A 21857-nucleotide genomic window follows, 5' to 3' on the forward strand; every position below is an offset into this window, starting at 1 on the left:
ATTCTCTATTATTTTCCGTTACCCCCCGTAGGAAGAATAAAACAATTTGCGCCCCCACCCCATCACCCACTCTCCACCGCAACAATAAATAACAGCATTTCCGTTGCAAAACAAACCTACAATGTTGAGTAATAGAAAAAAGGATCACACACGCTCCCCGGAGGAGGCCACTCCACTATTTGAGAAGCACTGAGCTAAGTCAAGCGTCCCTTTCAAAGTACAGTGACAAACTATTTGAACTTGTTTACTTCTCACCACTCTGTTACCAGCACATGTTTTGGAACACTGCTCTTTGTCAAGAATAGAACTTACTTCAAGTCAGCTCTCCTCATTTGAAATTTGGGTCAAGTGTGTTAGCAAGTGACTGAAATGATAGCTTTTTCAACCAACGCTAATGTCAAGGAACCACTTGTGTCAAATCATTTAACACACTTTTATAAAAATTAGTGTACATACACTTATTTATAAACTAGATAAAGTTACTCCTCTTTATATTATCGGAAGACAACTTAGGTTTGTGCATTATATAAATCAGCAGAATTATGGTTTGACCTAAGTGACCTTATGTAAGTGCCCCTAATAACCCCTAACGAGGTTGCTTAAGCACGCCAAGTGGCTCTGTGACCACTGCACTGAGTGACCGAGTGTGTCGGGCTGTGGTTTAATCGCTAGTTTGTCACGGTTGGTGCGTATGAAAAGAATCAGTGTGGCGGGGGCACACGAGGCTGGTCCCGCATGTTTCAAGCCAGGATAAATGTTTTCCACCGATGATTAGCAAGTCACAGCAACATTTTAACAGCCAACACCACCAGCTTCGTTGGGGCAGATCATGCGTGTGTGTGTTTGTGTTGTGCAATAAATTTGCATGTATGACGTAAATGTGAAGTGTTTCAAATGACCTCGCCACATGTCGACATTTTATTACATATTTATATTACAAAATACAACGTAAACGTATTTACTTTCACCAGAAAAGAAGTCGAGAATGGCTGCAAACCAAATGGGCAACTGAATGGGAATCCTGCATAAATGCACAAGAATGGCTGACTGGTGCATAAAGACAATCCTGTTAAAAAGAGAACTTTGAGAAGGTTGGACCATGAGTGTGCGTGCGTGCGTGCGTGCGTGCGTACATCAGCTGACACAACTCTGCTTACTGTAGCTTGAGTCATTATCAGCTTGCGTTTCATCCAGTAAGCCATCCAAGTGTCCAGATGGTCAGAAAAGCTGCTTCACCGCGCTCCCTCCCTGCTACACACTCTCTTTTGCAGGAAAAAAAAAAAAAGTAATGCTAGTGATCAAGTAGAGCCAAATAGGGGAGGGATGCAGATTGAGTGTCAGGTGGTTTGAAGTGAAAGAGGAGCAGCCATAGACAAGGGAAGGGGGGGGGCTGAATTCAGTTCACTCCTTCTTGGGCTGCCATTTTCTATTTTCTGCTTGAAGGGTGAAAAGGGTGGAACCCAATTCTTGTGTCTCAGGGTCAAAGGGGTCAAATGCCTGCATTGGCAACGCTTGTCAGCTGGGACCTCTGTGCTTTTCGTAGATCATCTTCAACCAACATCATTATTTGAAGAGCAGTATAGGCTTTGATTCCCTTCTGGTCTCTCACGCGCTTGATCATCTAGTGTGATGGTGCTGATGCAGGAGCCGTTGACGCGTTGGGTCGGGTGTGACTTGACACGGGGGCAGTTTTTCAATTTAGTAGCCATACTTGTCATTAAGATGGGTGCGGCCATCTCCAGTCTGACCTAAAAGTGATGATAAATATGCAATTTGGTGTCTGTTGACACGAATGAAACGATGCAATTACGAATAAGGAAGCTATTTTATGCAAAGACATTATGTGAGAAATAACGGGAGTTTTGACCAGCTGTGGTCCATTCTCTCATCCGAATATATCAGGTTATGTCTAGCTTTGATCCCAGGTTAAAGTGCAACAAGGCTCATTCAGTCAGATCAAACGGACTCATCTTGTGCAATTAAAAGCTTTACTCCAAATGTCTGTGACTTGCGGAGGGCAGTTACCTGTCGGCGGCATCCAAACACAGTAATCGGGGTCGTCCTGTGGATATTGACTCGAGAGCTGCACAGGCGGCTATGGACGCACACCATCAGGCAGTGTTATTATATGTCACGTTCACACTGTAAATTAGCTAGGGTTGCAAAATTCTCCAAATGGTCACATTTGGAAATTAATAATAAACATTTAAATGAGGAATAAAATAAAAAGAGAATTGTTGTTGGAATACACAGGAATAAACTACAAATTTAAAAAAAATGAAGGTTGGCCCTTAATAGGAAATTTAAATACAGTAGGTAAAATATATTTTCGCGAAATCTACCTTGTTGGGGCCCATGACTTTCTTTTTCTTTCTTGGACCGAGATCCTCGTCACCCTTGTCTTTGGATTCTGTTGAGACACAGTGAGCTAAGACTTGATTGTCAAATGTCAGGGAAGCATAAGACTCCACGTGGAAAGAGTAAATCTCACCGGAAGATGGTGGGCCACTGTTGGGCTTGATGTTCTGATGAGGGAACTGGTTCCTTGTGTCGGTACAAGCAATGCTTTTCCTCTTTTCTGGACTTTGCTCTGATATGAGGGGGGTAAAAACACAGCGCATGATAAGGATATTTGTTAGAAAACTGAAAATACAGTTGCATCTCAATAAATAATAAAACATTAAGGAAAATACAGATTAATTCAAAATACAGGAAAATACATTTCAGAAGGCCAATAATTGCCTTAAAACCCAATTTCAATATTATATATAATATGTTAGCTGTAAGATACATCCAAATAAATTGTGAAATATTCCACTTAGTGTTAATTAAATCTGTAGACCCGTTTCAGTTATGAATTACACTTCTGTAATAAACATGTTTTTCCACAATAATCTTCATTTATTTAGAAGCACCTATTATTTTAATGCTGTACATTGATTGAAAAAGTGTTGGACATATGCAATGCACCTACAACTAGTATTGCCACTTTATATCATAAATGATGAATTTGATATTTTCTGAAGATAATTCTGTCAGTTTACCTTTGGGCCCTAGCATTGATTTTTCTCCTTTCAGTCCCGAAGTCTCTTGAGATATGAGGTCACTGCCCTCTAACGGAGCAACATTCAACTCGTGCACTTTATCTTCATCAGCCTCCTTTTTTTCAACCATCTCCCTTTCTTCCTGCTGCTTTTCTTTTTCTTCTTCCTCCTCCTCCTCTTCTCCTCCTGGCGGAAGTTCTTTCATGTTAAAGAGTTCAGGAGGCAAGTTGGGCTGCTTAGGAGGCAACGTCTACAGAAGAAATGATAATGAGATCCATGTCTAATATTGCATTTGGAAACAAACAAACAAAACAAATCACCTACCCCGAGAGTGCCGGTCTTCAGTTTGAACTTGCTTCCTCCCTTCATGGCTCCGAAAAGCGGCAATGCTTTCTTGGGTTTCTCAGACTTTGAGCTGCCACTACATTATCAAAGTATGATCATGTGATGCTCACAAACAGCATTGTACTTAAGTTATATTTATATTTGATGTTTTAGCAATGCGAGAATGAGCATCTATAACTACAATGTCACTGGGAATGCAGACCTCCGCCAAGGCTCAACTCTTGAGAAATTGTGTGCTTTTGTGCCATTATGATTTTTTTGGGAAGTGGGTTGACTGTTCCAAAGCAATTTAATTTACGGAAAATATCTTGTGTGTGCACCTTAACCTGACCTTAATTAAATTTAAAGGTTTCTTCCTTATCTCAAAATTTCATGAAAATCGTGTCACGTAATTACGTTAATTGTATCGTTTTTACTGGAACATAATTCAATGGGCCATGACTGCTGTACAGTATTGTGCAATGTATATATTTATTAATGCCATAGCTACATGAAGGATTGATTGGTAGAGTAACACTTGAAGAAGCTTTTCACCTGGGGAGCAGCGAAGGAAGCTGTGAAGGACGAGTGAGTTCCACCAACTTGCGCAGTCGCTGGGCATCTTTTCGCAGATCAGCGATGTGCACGTGGAGCTTCCTGCGCTCCACGGCATCCATGGAAGCATCTTTGCGCACAGCGGTCATGAAGGCATCCAGAGGGTCATCAGTAGAAGAGCCGGAAGTATCTGGTGAGCAAATTGGAAGACTGCGTACAAGTATTCACAGTGCCGCTTCATTTTATCCACCTTTTGTCATGTTAAAGTCTAATTCCAAAGTGAATTATAATAATTAATTGATATGCACAGTATGCCTATCAGTATTCACATGCTTTGCTCAGTACTTTGTTGGCACAATTTTTGGCAGCACAATTCTGTCTTATTTAATATGATGCCACAATCTTAACATGAGGCATACAAAAAGCAGGAAATGTGAAACGCCGTGAACACTTTCCAGATGCACTGTATTTGAAAATGACTCACCTTTCCCAGAGGGGCCTAGCTTTTTCTGAGCTTCTGCTACTTCCTTCTCCACCTGTGTAAGTTTGGCCAGCTTACAGGAGAAAAAAAAAATTGTTTTAATAGCCATTTAATTAATCATGCAAAACCTGATGAAATGTATTTAAACAGATGTATCTAGCAATAAGATAATGGCCAGTTCTGATTATTATTGTAATTATATTAGCAGTAGCGCACTGCATCACATGCAGACACATTTTTGCAACCGTAAACACCAATAATAAAAAATATAGTTCAATTATATCCAAACAAAGCTTGTTCATACATCGAAGTGTTTTATAGCACGTGATCAGCATAGGGACTGAGACTAATTGTACAAACCTGTTCATCTCAATAAACCGTGTAATGTACAACAATCAAAATCAGTTTCACTGCGCTCCAACTATTCAGAAAAAAAAGAATACCCTTTTTACAGTTACAATCAAAACTGATCTTAATTATATTTGCAAAGGCAATAAACCAAGGACGCCCCCCTATTGCAGGCTTGCTCGCTTTACCAGTGATTCATAGGTCTCGGGCCGCTCCGCAATCTTTCCTGCTTTTTTCATTCTCTCTTTCCTCTTCTTTTCAACGGTGCCTGTCCGATCCAGGAAGGTGTCATCATCACTGTCGTAGTAGTCTTCATCTTCCCAGTTCTTTTTCTTGCGCTTGCGAGACACTGCACACATGTAGCCAAGCAGGGGTGCACGAGTTAGAACGTTCGGAAGGTCTTGAGGCGGTGCCTCGTAAAAGGCTGAGCCCTCCCACCCGCTTCCTGGCGAAGCAGTCCTCTGGCTTCTAGCATCCGGCAGGCCTCGAGGCAGCACTGGACCGCAGCTTCTTTCTTCTTCCCCGTGTGGGTCACCTCGGCAATGAGCTGTCGGCCCAAGGCATCGTCCACTGGCAGCCTGAAAGAACGATCCGGAGGATCATTTTGCAGCTTTGTAAGTTTTCAGAGGCACATTTCTTCCACAAATGAAGCCTGGCTTCCAACAATTTAGTCCAATTGCTCATGGTTTAAAAAAATTGGCATTTCTGTTGTTGAACCTTGTTAAACGTAGCAAAACAGATAACCTGCACTGTACCATTTTTTGGCACCATTCGATTGGGATGCCAACAATAAAATACAGTATGTATGGTGACGGACACATTGTTTTTTAGAGCATAGACAATCATCTATGAAAAATGGAACTTGGAAAATTATGTTTTTTGTAGCACCAATCATGGTTCTCTTTTTTCGTCAGTGACATAACGTCACACTATCTACATAACTAACACAGCTACACCCACTCAACCGATACAACCAGTGGTCAAAACTACTAATAATTCTGAAAACCATTGGTATAGTAATTTTTTTCTCAATATTGAGATTTCGATTTAATAAGCGATTATTTTTTCAGGGTCCTGTTCTAATTTTTTTTTTAAACAAAAACAAGCAATAAATTAATCTTAGGCTAAAATAAAGGCAATTGTAAATGGATTGCAAATTTGTATGTAATTAAATTTAAAAATGTATTAAAAATTGCAAAGTGTATTAAATAAACACTGTTTATATATCTGCTTCAATTATAATTCTTAACTTCCAGACGTTCACGACGACAACTTTGCAAAATTCTGCCAAATAAATGTGGCTAAGTCAGTAAGTCAAAAATCGGATTCTAAAAATAATGCAAAGAAATCTATGGCTTTTATCACTTAAACTTTTCTTGTTTCACAAAACGATATGAAAATATATGGATATGACGTCAGATCAGGATGTAGCATAGCATTCCTAACACAGCACTGAAATGAATCATACGGGTGGACACTTGACACACGGCGAACGGGCCTTTTGACAAAACTTACTTGATCCTGCAGAGCCAGCTCCCGTGGCTTTTGTCTTCATACTCAAACTCCAGCTCTTCGCCTAATGTGAAATATAAATAAATACTGTATTATTAAAAGTCAAAAGCTTTTTCACATTCCGTCTTCCGTTGCTGTGGATTTATCGGTAGTCATATTACCTTCCCTGTCATAAAAACCCTGCAAGGCCTTTTTGGGGTCCTTTAAGTAGGCAGCTTCTTGGTCTTCTTGGAACTCGGTTGAAAAGGGGTTCTCCTCATTTTCGTCTTCTTCTGGGAGCTGCTCCTCAGCTGCAGGGGGAATTAATGGTGACACAAGGGGTAAAAGGTCATCTCTAAACTCAGCACTTCCATACATATTCATAAAAAGCTCACCCATTCCCCAAGAACAGCCTGAATCTTCACTGGAAACTTTGCTCTTGCCGCTTTTGCCTTCGTCCTTCTCCTCTGCCTCGTCATCATCAGAACCCTCTCCCATCATTATTTTCTCGAGCTCCGCCCTCTTTTTCCTGCCTTGCTCCCTCAGCTCTGTGACTGTCAGTTCAGACTCCTCTTCCTCATCAAATTCTGGGCCCTGAAAAGGAGAACACATTATTTGCATAAAGTAGGAAACAGTTTATGAGGTAACGGCAATTTTTATTCTGCCCTAACTAATCACCTGAGTAGGTCACACACATAAAACTGTCACACCGAAATAGAAAAGAGCAGTGACTGTACATTAGTCAAAAGTTTGTGCTTCGACGAGTCAGCTATATGAACATTAATTACCGCAAGGTGAGAAACTAATAAATATGTAACGTAACCTACAGGTCATGTGTACTATCCAATTACAATGTGAATGAATTATAAACAGAGGTAACTGGTCGAAGAAAGACATTGCAGTAAAACACAATTAATCATTCAGCAGTGACGTTTTGATAAAGATAAAGATGTCCTTTAATAGTCCCATAATGGAGAAATTGAACCCAAACTATAACAATTTCGCATTTTCTGCCAGAATCAATGTACAGTAGACAACATTAAGACCAGGGGTCACCAGCCTTTTTGAAACTGAGAGCCACTTCTTGTCAACGGATTAGTAAAGCATCCCACTCGGGAGCATATGCGTTATGAAGAGTTAAAAACAGCAGCTCAAGAATGTGGATGTGTGGTTAGCACGTCAGAATCTCAGCTCCAACCTCCCTGCGTGATATTTGCATGCTCTCTGCATGCTTGTGTGGGTTTTCTGCAGGTACTCCAACTTTCTCCTACATTCCAAAAACATGCTAAGGGTTAATTAAAGATTCCTAATTCTCCACAGGTCACAGATCTGAGTGGTTGTTTAAGTTTGCCCCGTGGCCGGCTGGTGACCATTCAAGGGTGTACTCAAAGTCAGCTGTAACCCGAAACAAGACTAGTGGCATTTTATGACTTCATGTGAATTCTACCCATAGAAAATGTATGGCTGGATAACAGCTCAAAAGGTGCCGTGTTCTGTTTTGGTGTCTAACGCGATGCCATTAAAGAGTAATTATATTTGGGAAGAGGAAAAACAAGCCATGCCTGCAGGATGAATAGCCTCGTGCTGCCGCCGAACTTAAGGACATATCCAACACGGAGTCTGATGAACGTCTTGGGAGGAATTTTGCTCTTGTTGACAACGGTGCCATGTGTGCTGCCCAAGTCCTGGACGTAGAAACCGCGATTCTCACCGGCAGACTCCCCTTCACCGGGATCCTGGCGGTACTGGATGACAGCGTGGTACCTGGAGATGGATGGGTGTTCCAGAGATACGTCACACACCGGCAAACGTCCAACCACAAAGTAACCTCGATGCGCAAGGGGCACTTTGTCCACGATGGTGCCGTTTTTCAAAATTTCAAGAGCATAGAGGTCTTCCGGAGGAGGGCCACCCCACTGGGGCTCTGTGTATGGGAGAGGAGGGAACTTGCCAACAGGAGGGACTTTGGACGGGAGCACCCTGGGTTTAGATTCTGTTTTGATGTGAAGTGGCGCAACGTCTCTGTGCTCATCGCCATTTGTATTATTTTCAGGGCCAGTCTCCGACGTTTCTTTATCGTTCGATGGAACGGGAGATGGTTCAGAATTAGTGTCCTGAACTTGTGCTTCGTTGTTTTCTTTCTCGAGTCTCCCCTCGGTTGCGGGTTTGGATGGGACAGCGGCGTCCAGGCTGCGTTTACTGGGGAGAGAAGGCGCAGCGAAAGCAGTTGGTTTTTTAAAAAGGTCCATAGTTTCCTGGACAGCTCCGGGCATTTCTTTCTTCTCGTGTTGTGTGTCATGTTCTGCCCTCGAGCAGTCGTCCGTTTCCATCGCTAAGATGGTCGCTTTTTCAATCGGGTTTATCACGTTCATGTCTGGCTGCTCGGAGGCGGCCATGTTTGTTTGGTGCGACGTTGAATTAAGTCCGGGTCATATGTCATATCGTTGTGAATGGTGAACAACAAAACAACCAAAACATAAAGTAACACTAGCATTATATTAAAATATCATACGATTAAAACAAAAACATATATGTCGATGTTCCACTAATAAAGCACACGTGTTGCTGTTGTTCATTTTTTACACGGAACTAAATATTTAATTTAGTGTTTCACTGGAATCTGTTTAAAAAAGAACTGAAAGCCGTATTTCCTGTTTCGCGTTGCATCTAACGACGAAGCTTATTTTTTGACACGTTAATATACATAAACCCGCAAACGCTTCTTTTGTGGAAAAGGTGAGCCGCCTTTGCTATACCTGAACTGTTACTTTAGCAAACAATTTCAGGTCTAATTAACACGCATGTACGTGGTGTAGTTGTCTTGCCCTAATGCATTAAAATGCTTTGCTTTTGCAAACTCAATTATTGAGAAAAAACATTCGCTGGCTTTCTGAATTGTATTTATAACTTGTAGGAAAAAAGTGCATTTTGAGGTACGCAAAATAATTTGACAACAATAATGCATCATGCGTTATACAAATTGTTGCTATAGCCTCTTTGACCGTTTTACTTAAGTTAAATTGCATACTGGTCTACATAGTGAGAGCCACCTTGAAGGCTGTTATCAGAAATGATGACGGAATTTTCATTTACATACTGTTTAGTCCTCTTAAATCTCTTTGTTTATGGCTACACAAAAATCTGCTGTTTCAAATCATCATCAGCATAAACATATTTATACATTTCAATGTCAGTCAGTACTTATATGGTGTATACAGTAGTTGCGGAAACACCATGTCATTACGTCTTTTTATATCGGATTGCTAAATACGGGCAAATCTGTAAATTTCCAGAAAGTTTGCGGGAACCCTCCATGAGAAGTTAAAGGAATTTTATGAATACTATTTTCCAAATTGTTAACTTTCAATGTTAATGGAAAAGAATTAATTGGAAATTGAGGGTGATTTAATAGGCACTTATAATCTTCAAGCATAAATATGAACATTTTGTGATGTCATGAGCAGACATCAGCCAAATATCGACCAAGTGACCTGTGCACTCTTAAGTGAAGGTACCTCTGTACTTGCATGCAAATTTAATCGTTATTTAGGGTTGTGCTCAACTATATTAACCACCAACAAAACGTCATTTTTCTATTAGGACTACAACTATCAAATAGCCAGTTACTCTAGGCAATTATTTTGTTCATTAATTTATGAAAAAATAACTAGTTTTAATATCAATCCCTAAATTAAAGAAAATGGACATTATTTCAATTTAACAGTGCAGAAAATGCATAAATATAATATCTTTTCTATTGAGCCAACCTTCAGTTTTGCAAATGTCTTGTTTATTCCCATAAATACCAGTTAATTCCCGTGTAAAGTTTCCAACTTTGAAAATTTGCATCGCTACTTGTCCGTCAATAGTATATATTTTGTATATATATTTGGCAAGTTCTAACACTGTAGGTCTCTCTTTTTGCTTTTCATCCCTTCTTAGTATCACCGTAGTATTTCATCCGTGACAGCTCATCATGATGCGCTACTGGGGTGAGATCCCTGGGCCTGCAGGAGCACCTGCCAGTCGCAGCTCCTTTGATTTGCTCCAGCGTGAGTTTCGATCGGTGGAAATGCAGGATCCTCCGCTGCATCAGCCGTCGGCGCAACGTCCGCGCCCCACCACGATGCTGGACGTCCCGTCAGAGCCTTGTAGTCTCACCATTCACACGGTGCAGCTGTGCCAACACGCCCGCCGCCTCCGTGGTCTTTTGGCAGCAGCTCAGGGTCAGAGCTCGGCGTCCTCCGAGGCTGGTGGCCGGCTGGAGGATGTTGAAACAAACCTGCCACTGCGCCCTCCCACCCCACCCGCCATGCCTGATGACTTGCTACCACTTGACTGCAAAGCTCCTCTGCAACCCTTTCAGCTCCGCCACAGTGACCCTGAAAGTGACTTTTATAAGTACGTTCTTCATTTTTTTGAGAACAAGCAAAAGCCGTGGTCAACTTGCTGTTATTTAGTACTGTAACATTAAACAAATGTACATTCAAATGTTTAGAGAAGGTCAAGTTAAGTTAATCTGTCAAGGGTAAGTTTGAGTTCATCCCTCTAAGGACAAATTCAATTCAAACGGCTGTATATGTGTGTTCCAGATGAGCAACTATTTAAGAAGTCTTTGGCGGCCTATTCACTTCTCTTCTCGTATTCTCCCATTATTAGGGGTCGAGGGGAGCCAGTCACAGAGCTGAGTTGGCCCTCCTGCAGACAGCTCCTTTATCAGTCAGTGGCCACCATCTTGGCCCACGCCGGCTTCGAGACGGCCTACGAGAGTGTGCTCGAAACTCTCACGGACCTGGTTCACGAGCACTACCTACGCCTGACCCGCCTCCTGCGGGTAGCTGTGGACAGAGAGGCCCGACTGGGGGCCAGCCCCTTTCCTGACGTGGTGGAGCAAGTTTTCCATGAGGTGGGCATCGGCAGTGTGCTCGCCCTTCAGCGCTTCTGGCAAGTGCGAATCAAGGATTATCACAGCTACATGTTACAGGTGAGGGAAGTTTTATGACTGGCCACAGGCTCAAGTAACAACCCTTCAAAGGTGTGCACAATTGGCAAAGTGCCGCTTTAGAATTTGAGTCAACTGTTTATGGAGTTAATGGCGAAAGGGAAGATGCTGTTTGAATGTTTGCTGGTTTCGGTGTGCATGATTTGATGGTGCCTTCCTAACGGGAGGAGCAGCGTGTGGGCGGGTCCAGGATAATTTCCCTTGCTCTCGTCTTGTTTTTTGAAGTGTGGAAGTTCTCAAGAGTGGGGAGGGGGGTAACAATGATTTTTTTCCGCTGTCCTAATTGTCCGTTGCAGTCGGATTTTGTCTTCTTTTTGTGGCGGCACCAAACCAGTTTGTGATGGAGCAACACAGGACTGATTTGATGACTTCTGTGTCGAACTGTCTCAATAGACACGATGTCTGGCCGTACTTCCTCAGCAGCAGTCTCAGGAGTACATCTTTTGCTATAGGTCGTTTTCAGGATGGAGTTGATGCATGTAAAGCTCAGTCCACCAAAACACATTCCTCCTTTTCAAATTTGGCGTTGATCGCCAGCTAAAGGCTGCCAATGACAATCATCTTGCGGTGGGGGTGAGGGAGTTAGGGAGTGAGGCACGAAGTGAGAGGAAGCCATAAGCAGTCGCTGCTGGACAGCACACATGGGAAATCCACTTCCTTGTTATTGACAGTTGCAAGACAGCCATAAGCTGTCAAGTATATACGACCATACGCATATATTGTGTTTATTATGTGACTATATTTGTACATTCACAATTACCAGTGGATGAAATAGCAGAGTTTGTCATGCCTCGCCTTTGAATATATGCACACTTTCTCATGATTAATGCTCACGTCTTATTTCTGTCGCAATGCGCATCTTCGTTGACTGCCAGTGTTTTTGTGGATTGCAAAAAAAAAACAGTCATACACTGCAACATGTTGTATGGGTTCCCTAGCATAGATCATTTCGCTAGGAGTCCACATGTCACATCGCCACACAATGCATCAACGCATACACGACCATCGTCATGTGCGGGGCTGAGTGGTTAACATTCAGACACAGCCATAGAAATTGTGGATCTCACCTCACTGAAGTGCTTTTTGTAGTCCAACAGCATGTCCCAACCTTGTTGCTCTGCACAGGTTTTCTTTTACATTAAATAACCGCTCATATATTATTTAACAGTAAAATTGTGTTTTGTTCAAATAATGTCAGATATTTTTTATAATAGTGTCATTGTTACAAGACAAGTGCATTGATTTAAAAAAAAAAAAAAAAAATACATTATCGTGTGTTTTAAAATTTTGATTCAATGTTTTTCTAAACAAAAAAGTAAAGATAAGACTACCATGAAGGCACTGGATTGATAAGTATGAAGCAGTATCGTTAAGAGTAGTCGTATCGATAAAATCTTATCAGTTCCACTCGTTAGCTGTAATAGAGCCTTTTGTTTGTTTGTTTGTTTTTTAGCCAATTTATGCAAATGGATCATGTTCTTCTACTGTGTCAAGTCAAACAATTTCAGGAAAAGACTGGGAATTTTTGGCATTGTAAGAAAAGCGAAACTTGTCATTGAAATTTTTCAGACTTCAAAAATTCGGTTAGGTTTGCTGTAATTCTCAATTTGTATGTTATTGTTTTGTGTGTGCTTATGGAAACAGTTTTAAATTAATTAAAAACAAAATAATGTCACATTTGATTGAATATACATTTGAATTCTGACTGTATAAAAACCACCTGGAGCTGTTTTTTGTAGGTCCTCGTCCATCATTTCTAACTGCTGATTAAGCCTTCAAATGAGTTTTGCCCTTCCAGGTCAGTCATGATCTGTCAGAAGAATACGAAAGGTTAGTGAATCCTGAAAAAGCTCTGGAGGACTCAAAGCCCCCCAGGATCAAGGAGGAGCCCATGAGTGACATAGCTTTCCCTGTCAGTGAGGAGCCAGAGGCCGACCTTGCATCTGGGGACCAAGCCTTGCCCATGGGCGTCCTCGGGACTCATGGGGAGAGGCTGTCCGCAGGCCTGGATGCCGACCACTCTCCTCACACCTCAAGTGAGTCCTATTTTCATTCACATATTCAATGACACATTTAAGATTTGTTTTAGTGCTTAAGGCCTCTCGGGGGGAAAAAAGCCTCACAGGCGCATCCACAATGGAGCTGAAACATTGTCACATGACTTTGTCCACCGTAATGAAGCTTTTCTCCTTTCACTTAGCTTAACGTATTGCATTCTGTCGTTTTAACACATTTCACTGTGAACCTATTAACACTTTCAATGGTATGCATTTTGTATATATGTATAAATTAAAATAAACAGTGTCCAAAAACATTGTTAAAAAATAAACGCAAATGCTTAAATAAATGTTGTCGCTGAACAGAGGTAATAATAATTGTGAATTTTGAATTGTTAATTGTCATGGGGCTCAAAGCAGGTGCTTTATACCTTGGTCTGAGTGGCTCCCATTTTCTCCTTGGTTATTTCAAGGTAGCGGTGTAGCCAACAACTCACCCTTGTGGCCCCAAGTAAAAGTGGAACCGCACGATGGTGAGGAAGGCCAGGGTGCTTCTCATCACCCTCATCACCACCACCACCTGGGTGGGGATGTGTTTGAGGAGGGGGACCCCATGTCGACAATGAGCGAGTCGGGAGGTGCCATGGCCTCCTCTCCCGCTGGCGCGGCATCAGATGGCAGCTACGCCTCACATTCGCCAGACTCCCTGATGAGCACCTCACCAGTCTTCAACCAGAGACCCAAGAAGCGAACCAAGAAGATGTGAGCTTGTGTTTTTTTATGGTGATGGAGAGACACTGGACCAAACATGACATACTTTGAATGGGATATTGAACGAAATTGTTAGAGGAAGAAAAATACAGATGATTGTTTTTCTTTGAAATTGTGAGCATAATTAATTCATATGCACTTCATCAATTGATGCATCTATCCATTTTTTTTTTATACCTCGTATCATCCAGATTGTGGTTAGCTGGAACCAACTGACTGTCGGAAGAGATTAGGTACACTTTGGACTAGTCAACTAGCCAGCCAGTCACAAGGCAATACACAATATAGGAACTCACAATAAAGAGTTTATATTATTTTCGTCACATTATGAATTTTCATTAGGTTATTAGAAGGTATACATAAAAAGTAGGTTTGAAAAGTTTTTTCATTTTTAATTTCCATAATTGAGTTCAATGCTTTGTTGTCTTTCAATTTCAGTTTTAATCTCCACAGCCGGGAACAAAAATCCTGTGCGTGTTGCTGCATACTATTTTTAACTTCCCATTCCTCCTCCACAGACATTACTTCTAGGCCTCTGTAACGCAACCCACTAGGGGCTGCACGGCACACGCTTCACACACCTATCAACCTTAAGATGTTTGGCTGACTTAACATCTGTTCCAGGCAAGCTGACAGAGACACCAGCAGGAAGTGCCGTTTGCTTGTATACATTATGAAGACAATGTGCATTCAGCCTTAATGGCAAAGTAATTGCTTAATTTTTCCTGCCCAATGAGCTGATCTATTCAAATCCACGGGCAGTTTGGTGTCCATGTTCCGAGTGGGAGAAGTGCTAATAGCCAGGTTTATACTAACGTCTAATTAAGTCCTGTGATAGCTAAGTCATGGTTGTCTGAACACACGTTAAAAAATAAAAAAAGTGATCTGCACTGTTCTTCCACATGTGGCACTAAAGTGACTTGGTTCTCTGTGGTGTAGTATATTTTGAGCATAAGTCTCTCACTAACATTTAGATTTACAAACTTGCATAATATTGATGGTTCCTAAATGATGGATCACAATATGCGGACCATATATATCACATAACTTGAGAGTTGATCAGTGGTGTCAAATCCAGGTGTAGAAAGTAAAAACCCTGCCACAGTTGGGCTTTCGCCACAGGTGCTTCTGCTCAACTGGCAGGTAAGCGAGTGCCTGTGGCTAAAGCCAGACACTTGTCAGCGTTTTTAGTTTCTGAACCAGGATTTGCCACGTCTCGAGTGGATTATACAACGTCCCGTGTTTTAACAATAGAAGGAGGTTAGGCAGGGACGGTGACGGTGCCGTTCGAGTGATTCCTGTGGTGAGCCGTCAGGAGCTGCAAGGCCATCTATGGGTAGAGAACTCTGAAGAGAAGGCAATTCGGACAAGTGTGTGCTTAGTTACAAGCGTAAGTGCCAAAGAAAAACGGTTTGCTGCCGAAATGGAATGGAATGAAGCCCCAATTGAATAAGCAAGCAACATGATATGCCTTTTACTGCCGCGGTTAACATCACTGGACTGAGAGGTACGTCACGATTACTGTTCAGCTGAGGACAGAGCTCCGCGATTTGTTGAAAAGATATCGTCATTGTCTCAATGGCACATGTGCAGAATGAAAAATACGTTTGAATTAATTTCAGAAAGAACTGTATGCTTTAACTTTGACCAATCCGATGCCACCTTAAATTTGCATCGCCATCCATTAGGAGAATAGCATCATTACTAGCACGACAGAATTTAATTAGATAAGAAAACGTTCATCGCCTCTACTTTAAACAAATTAGCACGTCATGTCTGGTAGTTTTGAGTTTGACTACAAACAAGTGACGATGTGTTTGAGGCACAAGCTGAGTGAGATAACTACTGTCAGCCCTTAGTGACAATTTAACAAAATGTGTTTTATGTTTGTTTGGTTGTTTCAACCGCAAGCACTCCCACTTTTAACTAAAAGAGTATGTTGCATATCAAAACAATGCCATGTCTCCAGCGATAGCTTGTCTGAAACAGGTTACTCTTGAAAAAAAAAAAAAAGATGAAATATGTGCAAATCCACATTACAAGGAGGAAAATCCAAGATATAGAACCCCCTTCATCCTCAGTTCATCTATTAACCACTGGATGGCAGTGTTGAGTTTCATGCAAAAGTCAACATGGCAACACCCCACCCCACACACGCCCCCTCAGTGGGGGCTTCAGTGCCAATGCCGTGATACCAATTACCAGACTTCTGATTCGTCCAGAATGTTAACAAATGCCTTAATTTCGCACTACATTGTCCCCAAACGCTTGCTGTTACTGATATATTATTTATATAGCACCACATTACAGTTCACTTTAGGAGTTATGTTACTTCTGAATAGAAATGTCCAAGAAAAGAGGAAACTGCAAACATTCCATTACACACAAGTAATAACTGCAAAAATAATAATAAATAGAATATCACACCAGCTGTGCATGGTATTATTTCACACTTATATGCAATATTTTGAAACTATAGTCGATATGGAAGCCAAAGCAGTCCGCATGGTTGATAATCAACTGAAGTTCGGCACATGTGTCAATTATTCTCCCTTTTGGTCCAAGGTTTGAACTGCATGCTGTTCATTTTACAGAAAGACTCATGTAGCTACTGTAGTTCTCCCTATAATTGTCCGCCACATCAATCATTTTGGATTTCAGTTTCTTTCCCCCTCTAGTGTAGCAGCGCCATGTTGCTGTAGCTCATTAGAGACCATGCTGTGCCCGCATACAACTGACAGTACTTGCATTTCCCATTCTATTCTGCTACAGTTGATGTTATGTGCTCACATCAAGGACTGTGTTGACATTGTGAAGAAGCCCCCAGTCTCTCACTTCTCAACTGTAAACTGCGGCGTGTGCTCCCCATCGTTCATCGTCTACAATTTAAACATTCATGACATTGCTGTAACAACAGCGAGTTATCGTGGCTTCAAATTGTGCGCTAGCTTGATAAATGTACTGTGTTGGTTGTAATAAACTTTAGTTGGGGCTAAGTTAGACTTTTAATAAGGGAGGAGTGTCGTCTTTGACCTGCTATGCGTAAAGTGCCGTGACACAAATTTCAATAAATTTGAATTGAAGACGCGGCAATCGTCACTAAAAATGTTCACATCCCAAGATGTGCCTTTGGATTCCCTAACTTTTCAAATCACACCATGTTCTTGAAAAGAATTCTCTTTTTCTAGTATGACAAAGTATTGTGAGCCTACATCTTTGCCACACTGCAGTTGTGCGACTGCCACGTTATTTTATTTGAAGTTGTATGACACCATTCCATCCCATCTGCTGTTTGTTGCCACATTTTCTAAAACCGTCAAAACACTCCGGAATGGAATGTGACAAAGATGATGCTGTGGCTTGGAGTAGCTCACATTTTTTTTTTAATCATGTTTATTGGTTATTTGCACCGCTAAGATGATAGATTTTGTTAAGCTATGCAGAAGAAAGCCTGGCAACGTGAAATCTGTTCTATTAACCGGGCATTTTACCAAAAGCCAAAGGGATCTATGCCAATTAAACAGCCAGGGTTATTTCCAAGCAAAAGGGCCAGAAGTGGGCACTACGCACAATCAATAAAGTGTGCCTATGATGCACTCTTTTTCTTCATCAGTACTTCTCTTCCTGGCTTGAAAAATAAAAATAATTTTTCATTGTTAATTACTGTCACATACACACTCATAAACAAAGGCACCGAAGCAATAAAAGGAGCATGACAAACGTTTTAATCTTTGTTTTGATGTTGTCCTCCTTTCATGTCCTGAATTTAAGCTGTCTTTTCTTGTTCTCAATTTGGTTTGTTGACAGGAACGGTCGCGTGTTTTGTAGCTTCAGGTCTGCGTTTGCTCATTAGATGAGATAAATGTCAGGATTTCATCAATTTACACGATGACCTTGAGATAAATCGAAACTTGCTGCATAGGTGATATGCATGCATGGCTTGATCCCATTTTAAAAATAAGATAAGTGGTCATACGTCAAGAGAACATCAAGTGTTGTCGTTTGCGTATAAACTCGAGGAGCTAACTGAGTGAACGGCCCCTCACATCCGTGTCAGTCTCACCTTAGCTAGTTTGACTTGAAATTAACTATCACAAAAAATTTATTCAAATTTAACAGCCATATTATAAAACTATCAATCCCCCCCAAAAAAGTCAGTAATTTTCTTGTATTTACAGTGCGTTACTTTTAGAGCAAACACCTATTACCGTCAACGTAATCAACGAAAATCTTTTCTGTTCTACATTGTGACAATGATGGATGTTGTTTTGCTCACACGTTGACATGTTTTGTGTAACTGACTATGTTTTCAGGAAAATGGTGCACCACATCTTTGTGAGTAAGAATAACATTTCACACCAGCAGGAATTCTCGTTCAAACTATTTGAATATAAATATATTATTCTTTATCTGCAGCATGATTCTCAAAGTGTCAAAGTGGAACACAGCCTGACAGCGCTGAATGCAAACACTGTCGCCACCCGAACTAAACGAGACCGTTGTGACATTGCGGCATTAATGAATGTCTGTTAACTGGTAAGTAAGCATTTGTTGTGCTGCACGTTTGGAAAGGTTAATCAACACTGTTTGCGTGCAGCTCATTTTGGAATTTGCTAAATTAATTCTGGAATTCAAGTTGCTTTGATTTTGTTGACACTACCAGCAGGCTCGCAAACAGCTTGATAGCGCTGGCGGTTTTTTGACAACTGGCATTACGCCAAGGAAAGTCATGAAGATCCAATGAATTAGTTTAACTGGGATTCATTTGATTTATTTTGGTTTGAGTGCAGCTCCATTGTGTGCAGCGTCATGTTTATATTTGGAACATACTGTATGCATACTTTGTGTTTGTAACAGTATTTGAGAGTAAAAATTCTTCCATCCATTTCCTATAACCGCTTATATTCTCTTCAGGATCGGTGGGAGCTGGAGCTCACTTGTTTTCTGAAGCTGAGCCATGATTGGTCGTGAACTGTGATGTCATTTTCCATTTTCAGTCGAAAGAGGTGACAAAATGGCCGCCCCACAAGACGGCTAAAAATGAGTTGATTTTACCGCTTAAGTCATGTTCCGCCAACGCAATAATAATCAGAATGCCAACTAATGAAGTTAAATAGAACAATCAACATTTTATTGCAAATTATTTTGGGGCTTGACTTTGCTTGTAAAAGGGGCAGATTTTCAGAGCAAATCAAAAATCCAATAGGCCACATTTTCACGCTGGCGGACGGACCGGTTTGTGGTGAACATGATAACCACTACACGATGGAAGTCACAAGAACACAGGAGCCTTTTCTGAACTTCCTTTAAAATGGAGCAACTTTTTCGAACAAAACAAAAAGCAAATAGGGCACATTTTCACGCAGGGTAGTGACCCAGTGACATATACGATAACCACAACTCTATGGAAAACTGACGCGGGTCATTTCACGAGCACAGCAAATGTTGCGCAACAGCTAATGACAGGAAGAAAAAGTTTTCTCGACCAGAAACCTTTAATGCGTTCGACGACCATGATAACCAGAACACTATGGAATCAGAGCATCAGGCATTCTTCCAAAACAGTCGTCAAACTGCCTCACTGGAAACGTTGCCAATCCTTCCAGGGATTGTGACTTAATCACCAGAAGACAGGTGCACAGGAATGAATTCCTCGTTAGTATAGTGTATAGTATCTCTACCTGTCACGTAGAAGAGCGGGGTTCGATTCCCCGACGGGGAGTTTCTCTTTGAACTTCACCTTTTCTTTCGTGATGGGTAAATGAAGCTTCAAATCTGCTTCGTGAACCGGTTGTAGTATTCTTGGACTCCTATAGATGGCACTCTCCGATCAACATTGGGCTGAAAGCACACTGACTTGCCATTTTTCAAAGCCTTTATTTAAACCAACAGTGCCATCTAGCGGAGTCAAAAACACAACAACTGTTTCATGAAGCAAATTTGAAGCTTCATTTTCCCATCACTACCTTTTCTTTTCTTTAGCAGTTTCAACTTAGTATTTTGACCTTTAAGTTATCCAAATGTAATTATATTGATGACAAAAAAAAAAAAAAACAACAGCAAGAACTGAATTTAATTGTCAAATTCCGTTTGAGGGTTTTCCTAATCAATTACTTTTCCCAAACTATGGCCTTCAAATGCCTTCACTACCTAAATGATTCAATTAATCCTTCTTCTAAAATGTGCAAGCAGAGATAATGTTTTGCTGCTGGAGAGGGAGGAGAGAATGAAATTAACCTCAGCTCGCTCCCTGAGCCCTTGACACTTGTAGTGTGTAATGATTTTCTATTAAAACCCTGTCTTTCTCTTAATGAATTCTGTCTTTTGACGTCGAAAGTTTTTTTTTTTTTTGTCCCACTCGTCTTCAGGTGAACATCCAAATGAAAGGCCCGCTTGACAGTGATTGTCACGAAAGACCAATTTAGGAAAAGGCTTTGTGTGAGCCAACACTGCACATATCGAAGTCTAAATGTGTCTTGGGGGGTCACTTGCGTGCATTTGTTCTCTTCATATGTTTGCCAAACATAGGAGTAAAAGAAACAATGCTGTCACGTGAAACCTTCACTGTAAATCCAGCCTAAATCCCCTGAATTGTTTCGATTATTTCGTATGATCAGAAAGGGCGAATCTCAGCAGCCGCAGTGAGAGGACAAATGCATACGGTACACGATGCCATGATATTAAAATGTGAAGTCTGTTGGAGTTTGTCCAAGGAGAAGGAGGTCGCCATTTCCTGGTGGGATAATGCTACTCTGCATACAAATAATGTGAAAATACAGAACAAAGACAGTTATCGGCACGAAGCAGGAAGTATTGCACGATACCGTCCACGTGGCCTCATAATCAGTTTGTATTGAACAGACTTTTATGATGAATAGGTGATTGATATCTTTCCCAAGATCCTTAAAAGGCTTCTTTTTTTTTTTCTATCCCTTCTTTCCTTTTCCGACCCGGTGTTCTTTTGGCCAAGAGGCATCAGGGGTTGTTTCCATGCAGCTGCACTGATGAGAAGAACAGCTCAATAAACAAGATCAGATTGCGCAGGCAGACAGGGAATGAGCAGTTGCTATGGTAACTTCCTTTACATCATTGCTCTCGTGAATCAAGATCCTTCATATTAGGTGCCAGCGAGAAAGAATTTCGGGTCCAGAAAGAGACGAACGAGGTGTGCATCACGATGCTGATGGCATCGGTGGTGCGTTTATGTCCTCCAAGAACCGGATTAATTGTCACCAAGGTGTCAGCGCACTCAAACCTCGAGGAAACTGTCAGCCGATGTTGATAGAAAAGTGGGTTATTTTAATTACATGCAAACCTGAAGGGCTGTGCATTGCACGTGCAACATATAAATAGATCCGCTCATTGTGCAGGTACAGAATCGTGCCCTTGGATGCACAAGCGCGTATTCCTCATTGCTCCCTGATCTAAAATTGAGAGACTGTTTTGGATTGGAGTCATGTTTTAATTCCAAGTAGTTCTGGAGATATAATGAAGCTCACACCCAATTTCATTGTCACTGTTCCTCTCTCATTTGGTTTCACACTAAAAGCCTCCCTCCCCGGTGTCTGCCCTGGCACAAAACGGCCTTTTCAAGCCTGCTTATCTGTGACAAGCATTAAGCCCATCATGCGGATTCGGCGTCAATAAATGAAGCATGTACAGCTAAATGTCATGATGCTGCTTCACTGGGAGATATGAATGCTCCATGAAACAATGGCGTCCGCAGTGCCGAATGGATTTGACACTCGTTTGCCCATTCCACTTGTTAAAAAAAAAATATCCACTTTCATTTCTGCATTTTTCCTGTGAATGACCTTTTGCAAGGGTATCACCAGATGTCATGG

The 21857-nt window shown here is 41.3% G+C and overlaps 2 protein-coding genes across 3 annotated transcripts; one reads left to right on the plus strand and one right to left on the minus strand.

Annotated features, from left to right (window-relative positions):
- Nucleotides 1-1560: 1560 nt before the first annotated feature.
- Nucleotides 1561-8653, minus strand: slc4a1ap (solute carrier family 4 member 1 adaptor protein). Its single transcript, XM_088293235.1, has 14 exons — nucleotides 7806-8653; nucleotides 6639-6837; nucleotides 6426-6554; nucleotides 6268-6328; nucleotides 5191-5330; nucleotides 4941-5101; nucleotides 4408-4477; nucleotides 3924-4113; nucleotides 3369-3465; nucleotides 3045-3294; nucleotides 2492-2590; nucleotides 2343-2410; nucleotides 2026-2095; nucleotides 1561-1748 (listed from the first exon to the last, which is right to left on the minus strand). Exons 1-14 carry the CDS (start codon nucleotides 8637-8639, stop codon nucleotides 1699-1701), a joined length of 2418 nt encoding a protein of 805 aa, XP_088149361.1. The 5' UTR covers nucleotides 8640-8653; the 3' UTR covers nucleotides 1561-1698.
- supt7l (SPT7 like, STAGA complex subunit gamma) lies at nucleotides 8183-14908 on the plus strand. 2 transcript variants are annotated; one of them, XM_088293461.1, is made up of 5 exons: nucleotides 8183-8486; nucleotides 10186-10644; nucleotides 10903-11227; nucleotides 13044-13281; nucleotides 13716-14908. In XM_088293461.1, exons 2-5 carry the CDS (start codon nucleotides 10220-10222, stop codon nucleotides 14006-14008), a joined length of 1281 nt encoding a protein of 426 aa, XP_088149587.1. In that variant the 5' UTR covers nucleotides 8183-8486; nucleotides 10186-10219; the 3' UTR covers nucleotides 14009-14908. The 2 variants fall into 2 exon arrangements, with proteins under 2 accessions (XP_088149587.1, XP_088149493.1); XM_088293367.1 differs by lacking the exon at nucleotides 8183-8486 and adding an exon at nucleotides 8845-8979.
- The last annotated feature ends 6949 nt before the right edge of the window (nucleotides 14909-21857 follow it).

This window comes from Idiotropiscis lumnitzeri, chromosome 1, assembly GCF_059441095.1.
Source record: "Idiotropiscis lumnitzeri isolate Australia: NSW breed Sydney's pygmy pipehorse chromosome 1, RoL_Ilum_1.0, whole genome shotgun sequence".
NCBI classification, from domain to species: Eukaryota; Metazoa; Chordata; class Actinopteri; order Syngnathiformes; family Syngnathidae; genus Idiotropiscis; species Idiotropiscis lumnitzeri.

Bases quoted from the DNA above. Each gene is read 5' to 3' on its own strand.
- slc4a1ap (XM_088293235.1), bottom strand. From the start codon at position 8,639: ATGGCCGCCTCCGAGCAGCCAGACATGAACGTGATAAACCCGATTGAA. The intron at 6,555-6,638 runs GTGAGCTTTTTA...TTCCCCCTGCAG, and splicing joins AGGCTGTTCTTGGGGAATGG to CTGAGGAGCAGCTCCCAGAA. The intron at 1,749-2,025 runs GTAACTGCCCTC...CATCACTTTTAG, and splicing joins TGTTTGGATGCCGCCGACAG to GTCAGACTGGAGATGGCCGC.
- supt7l (XM_088293461.1), top strand. From the start codon at position 10,220: ATGATGCGCTACTGGGGTGAGATCCCTGGGCCTGCAGGAGCACCTGCC. The intron at 10,645-10,902 runs GTACGTTCTTCA...TCCCATTATTAG, and splicing joins CCTGAAAGTGACTTTTATAA to GGGTCGAGGGGAGCCAGTCA. The intron at 11,228-13,043 runs GTGAGGGAAGTT...TTGCCCTTCCAG, and splicing joins ATCACAGCTACATGTTACAG to GTCAGTCATGATCTGTCAGA.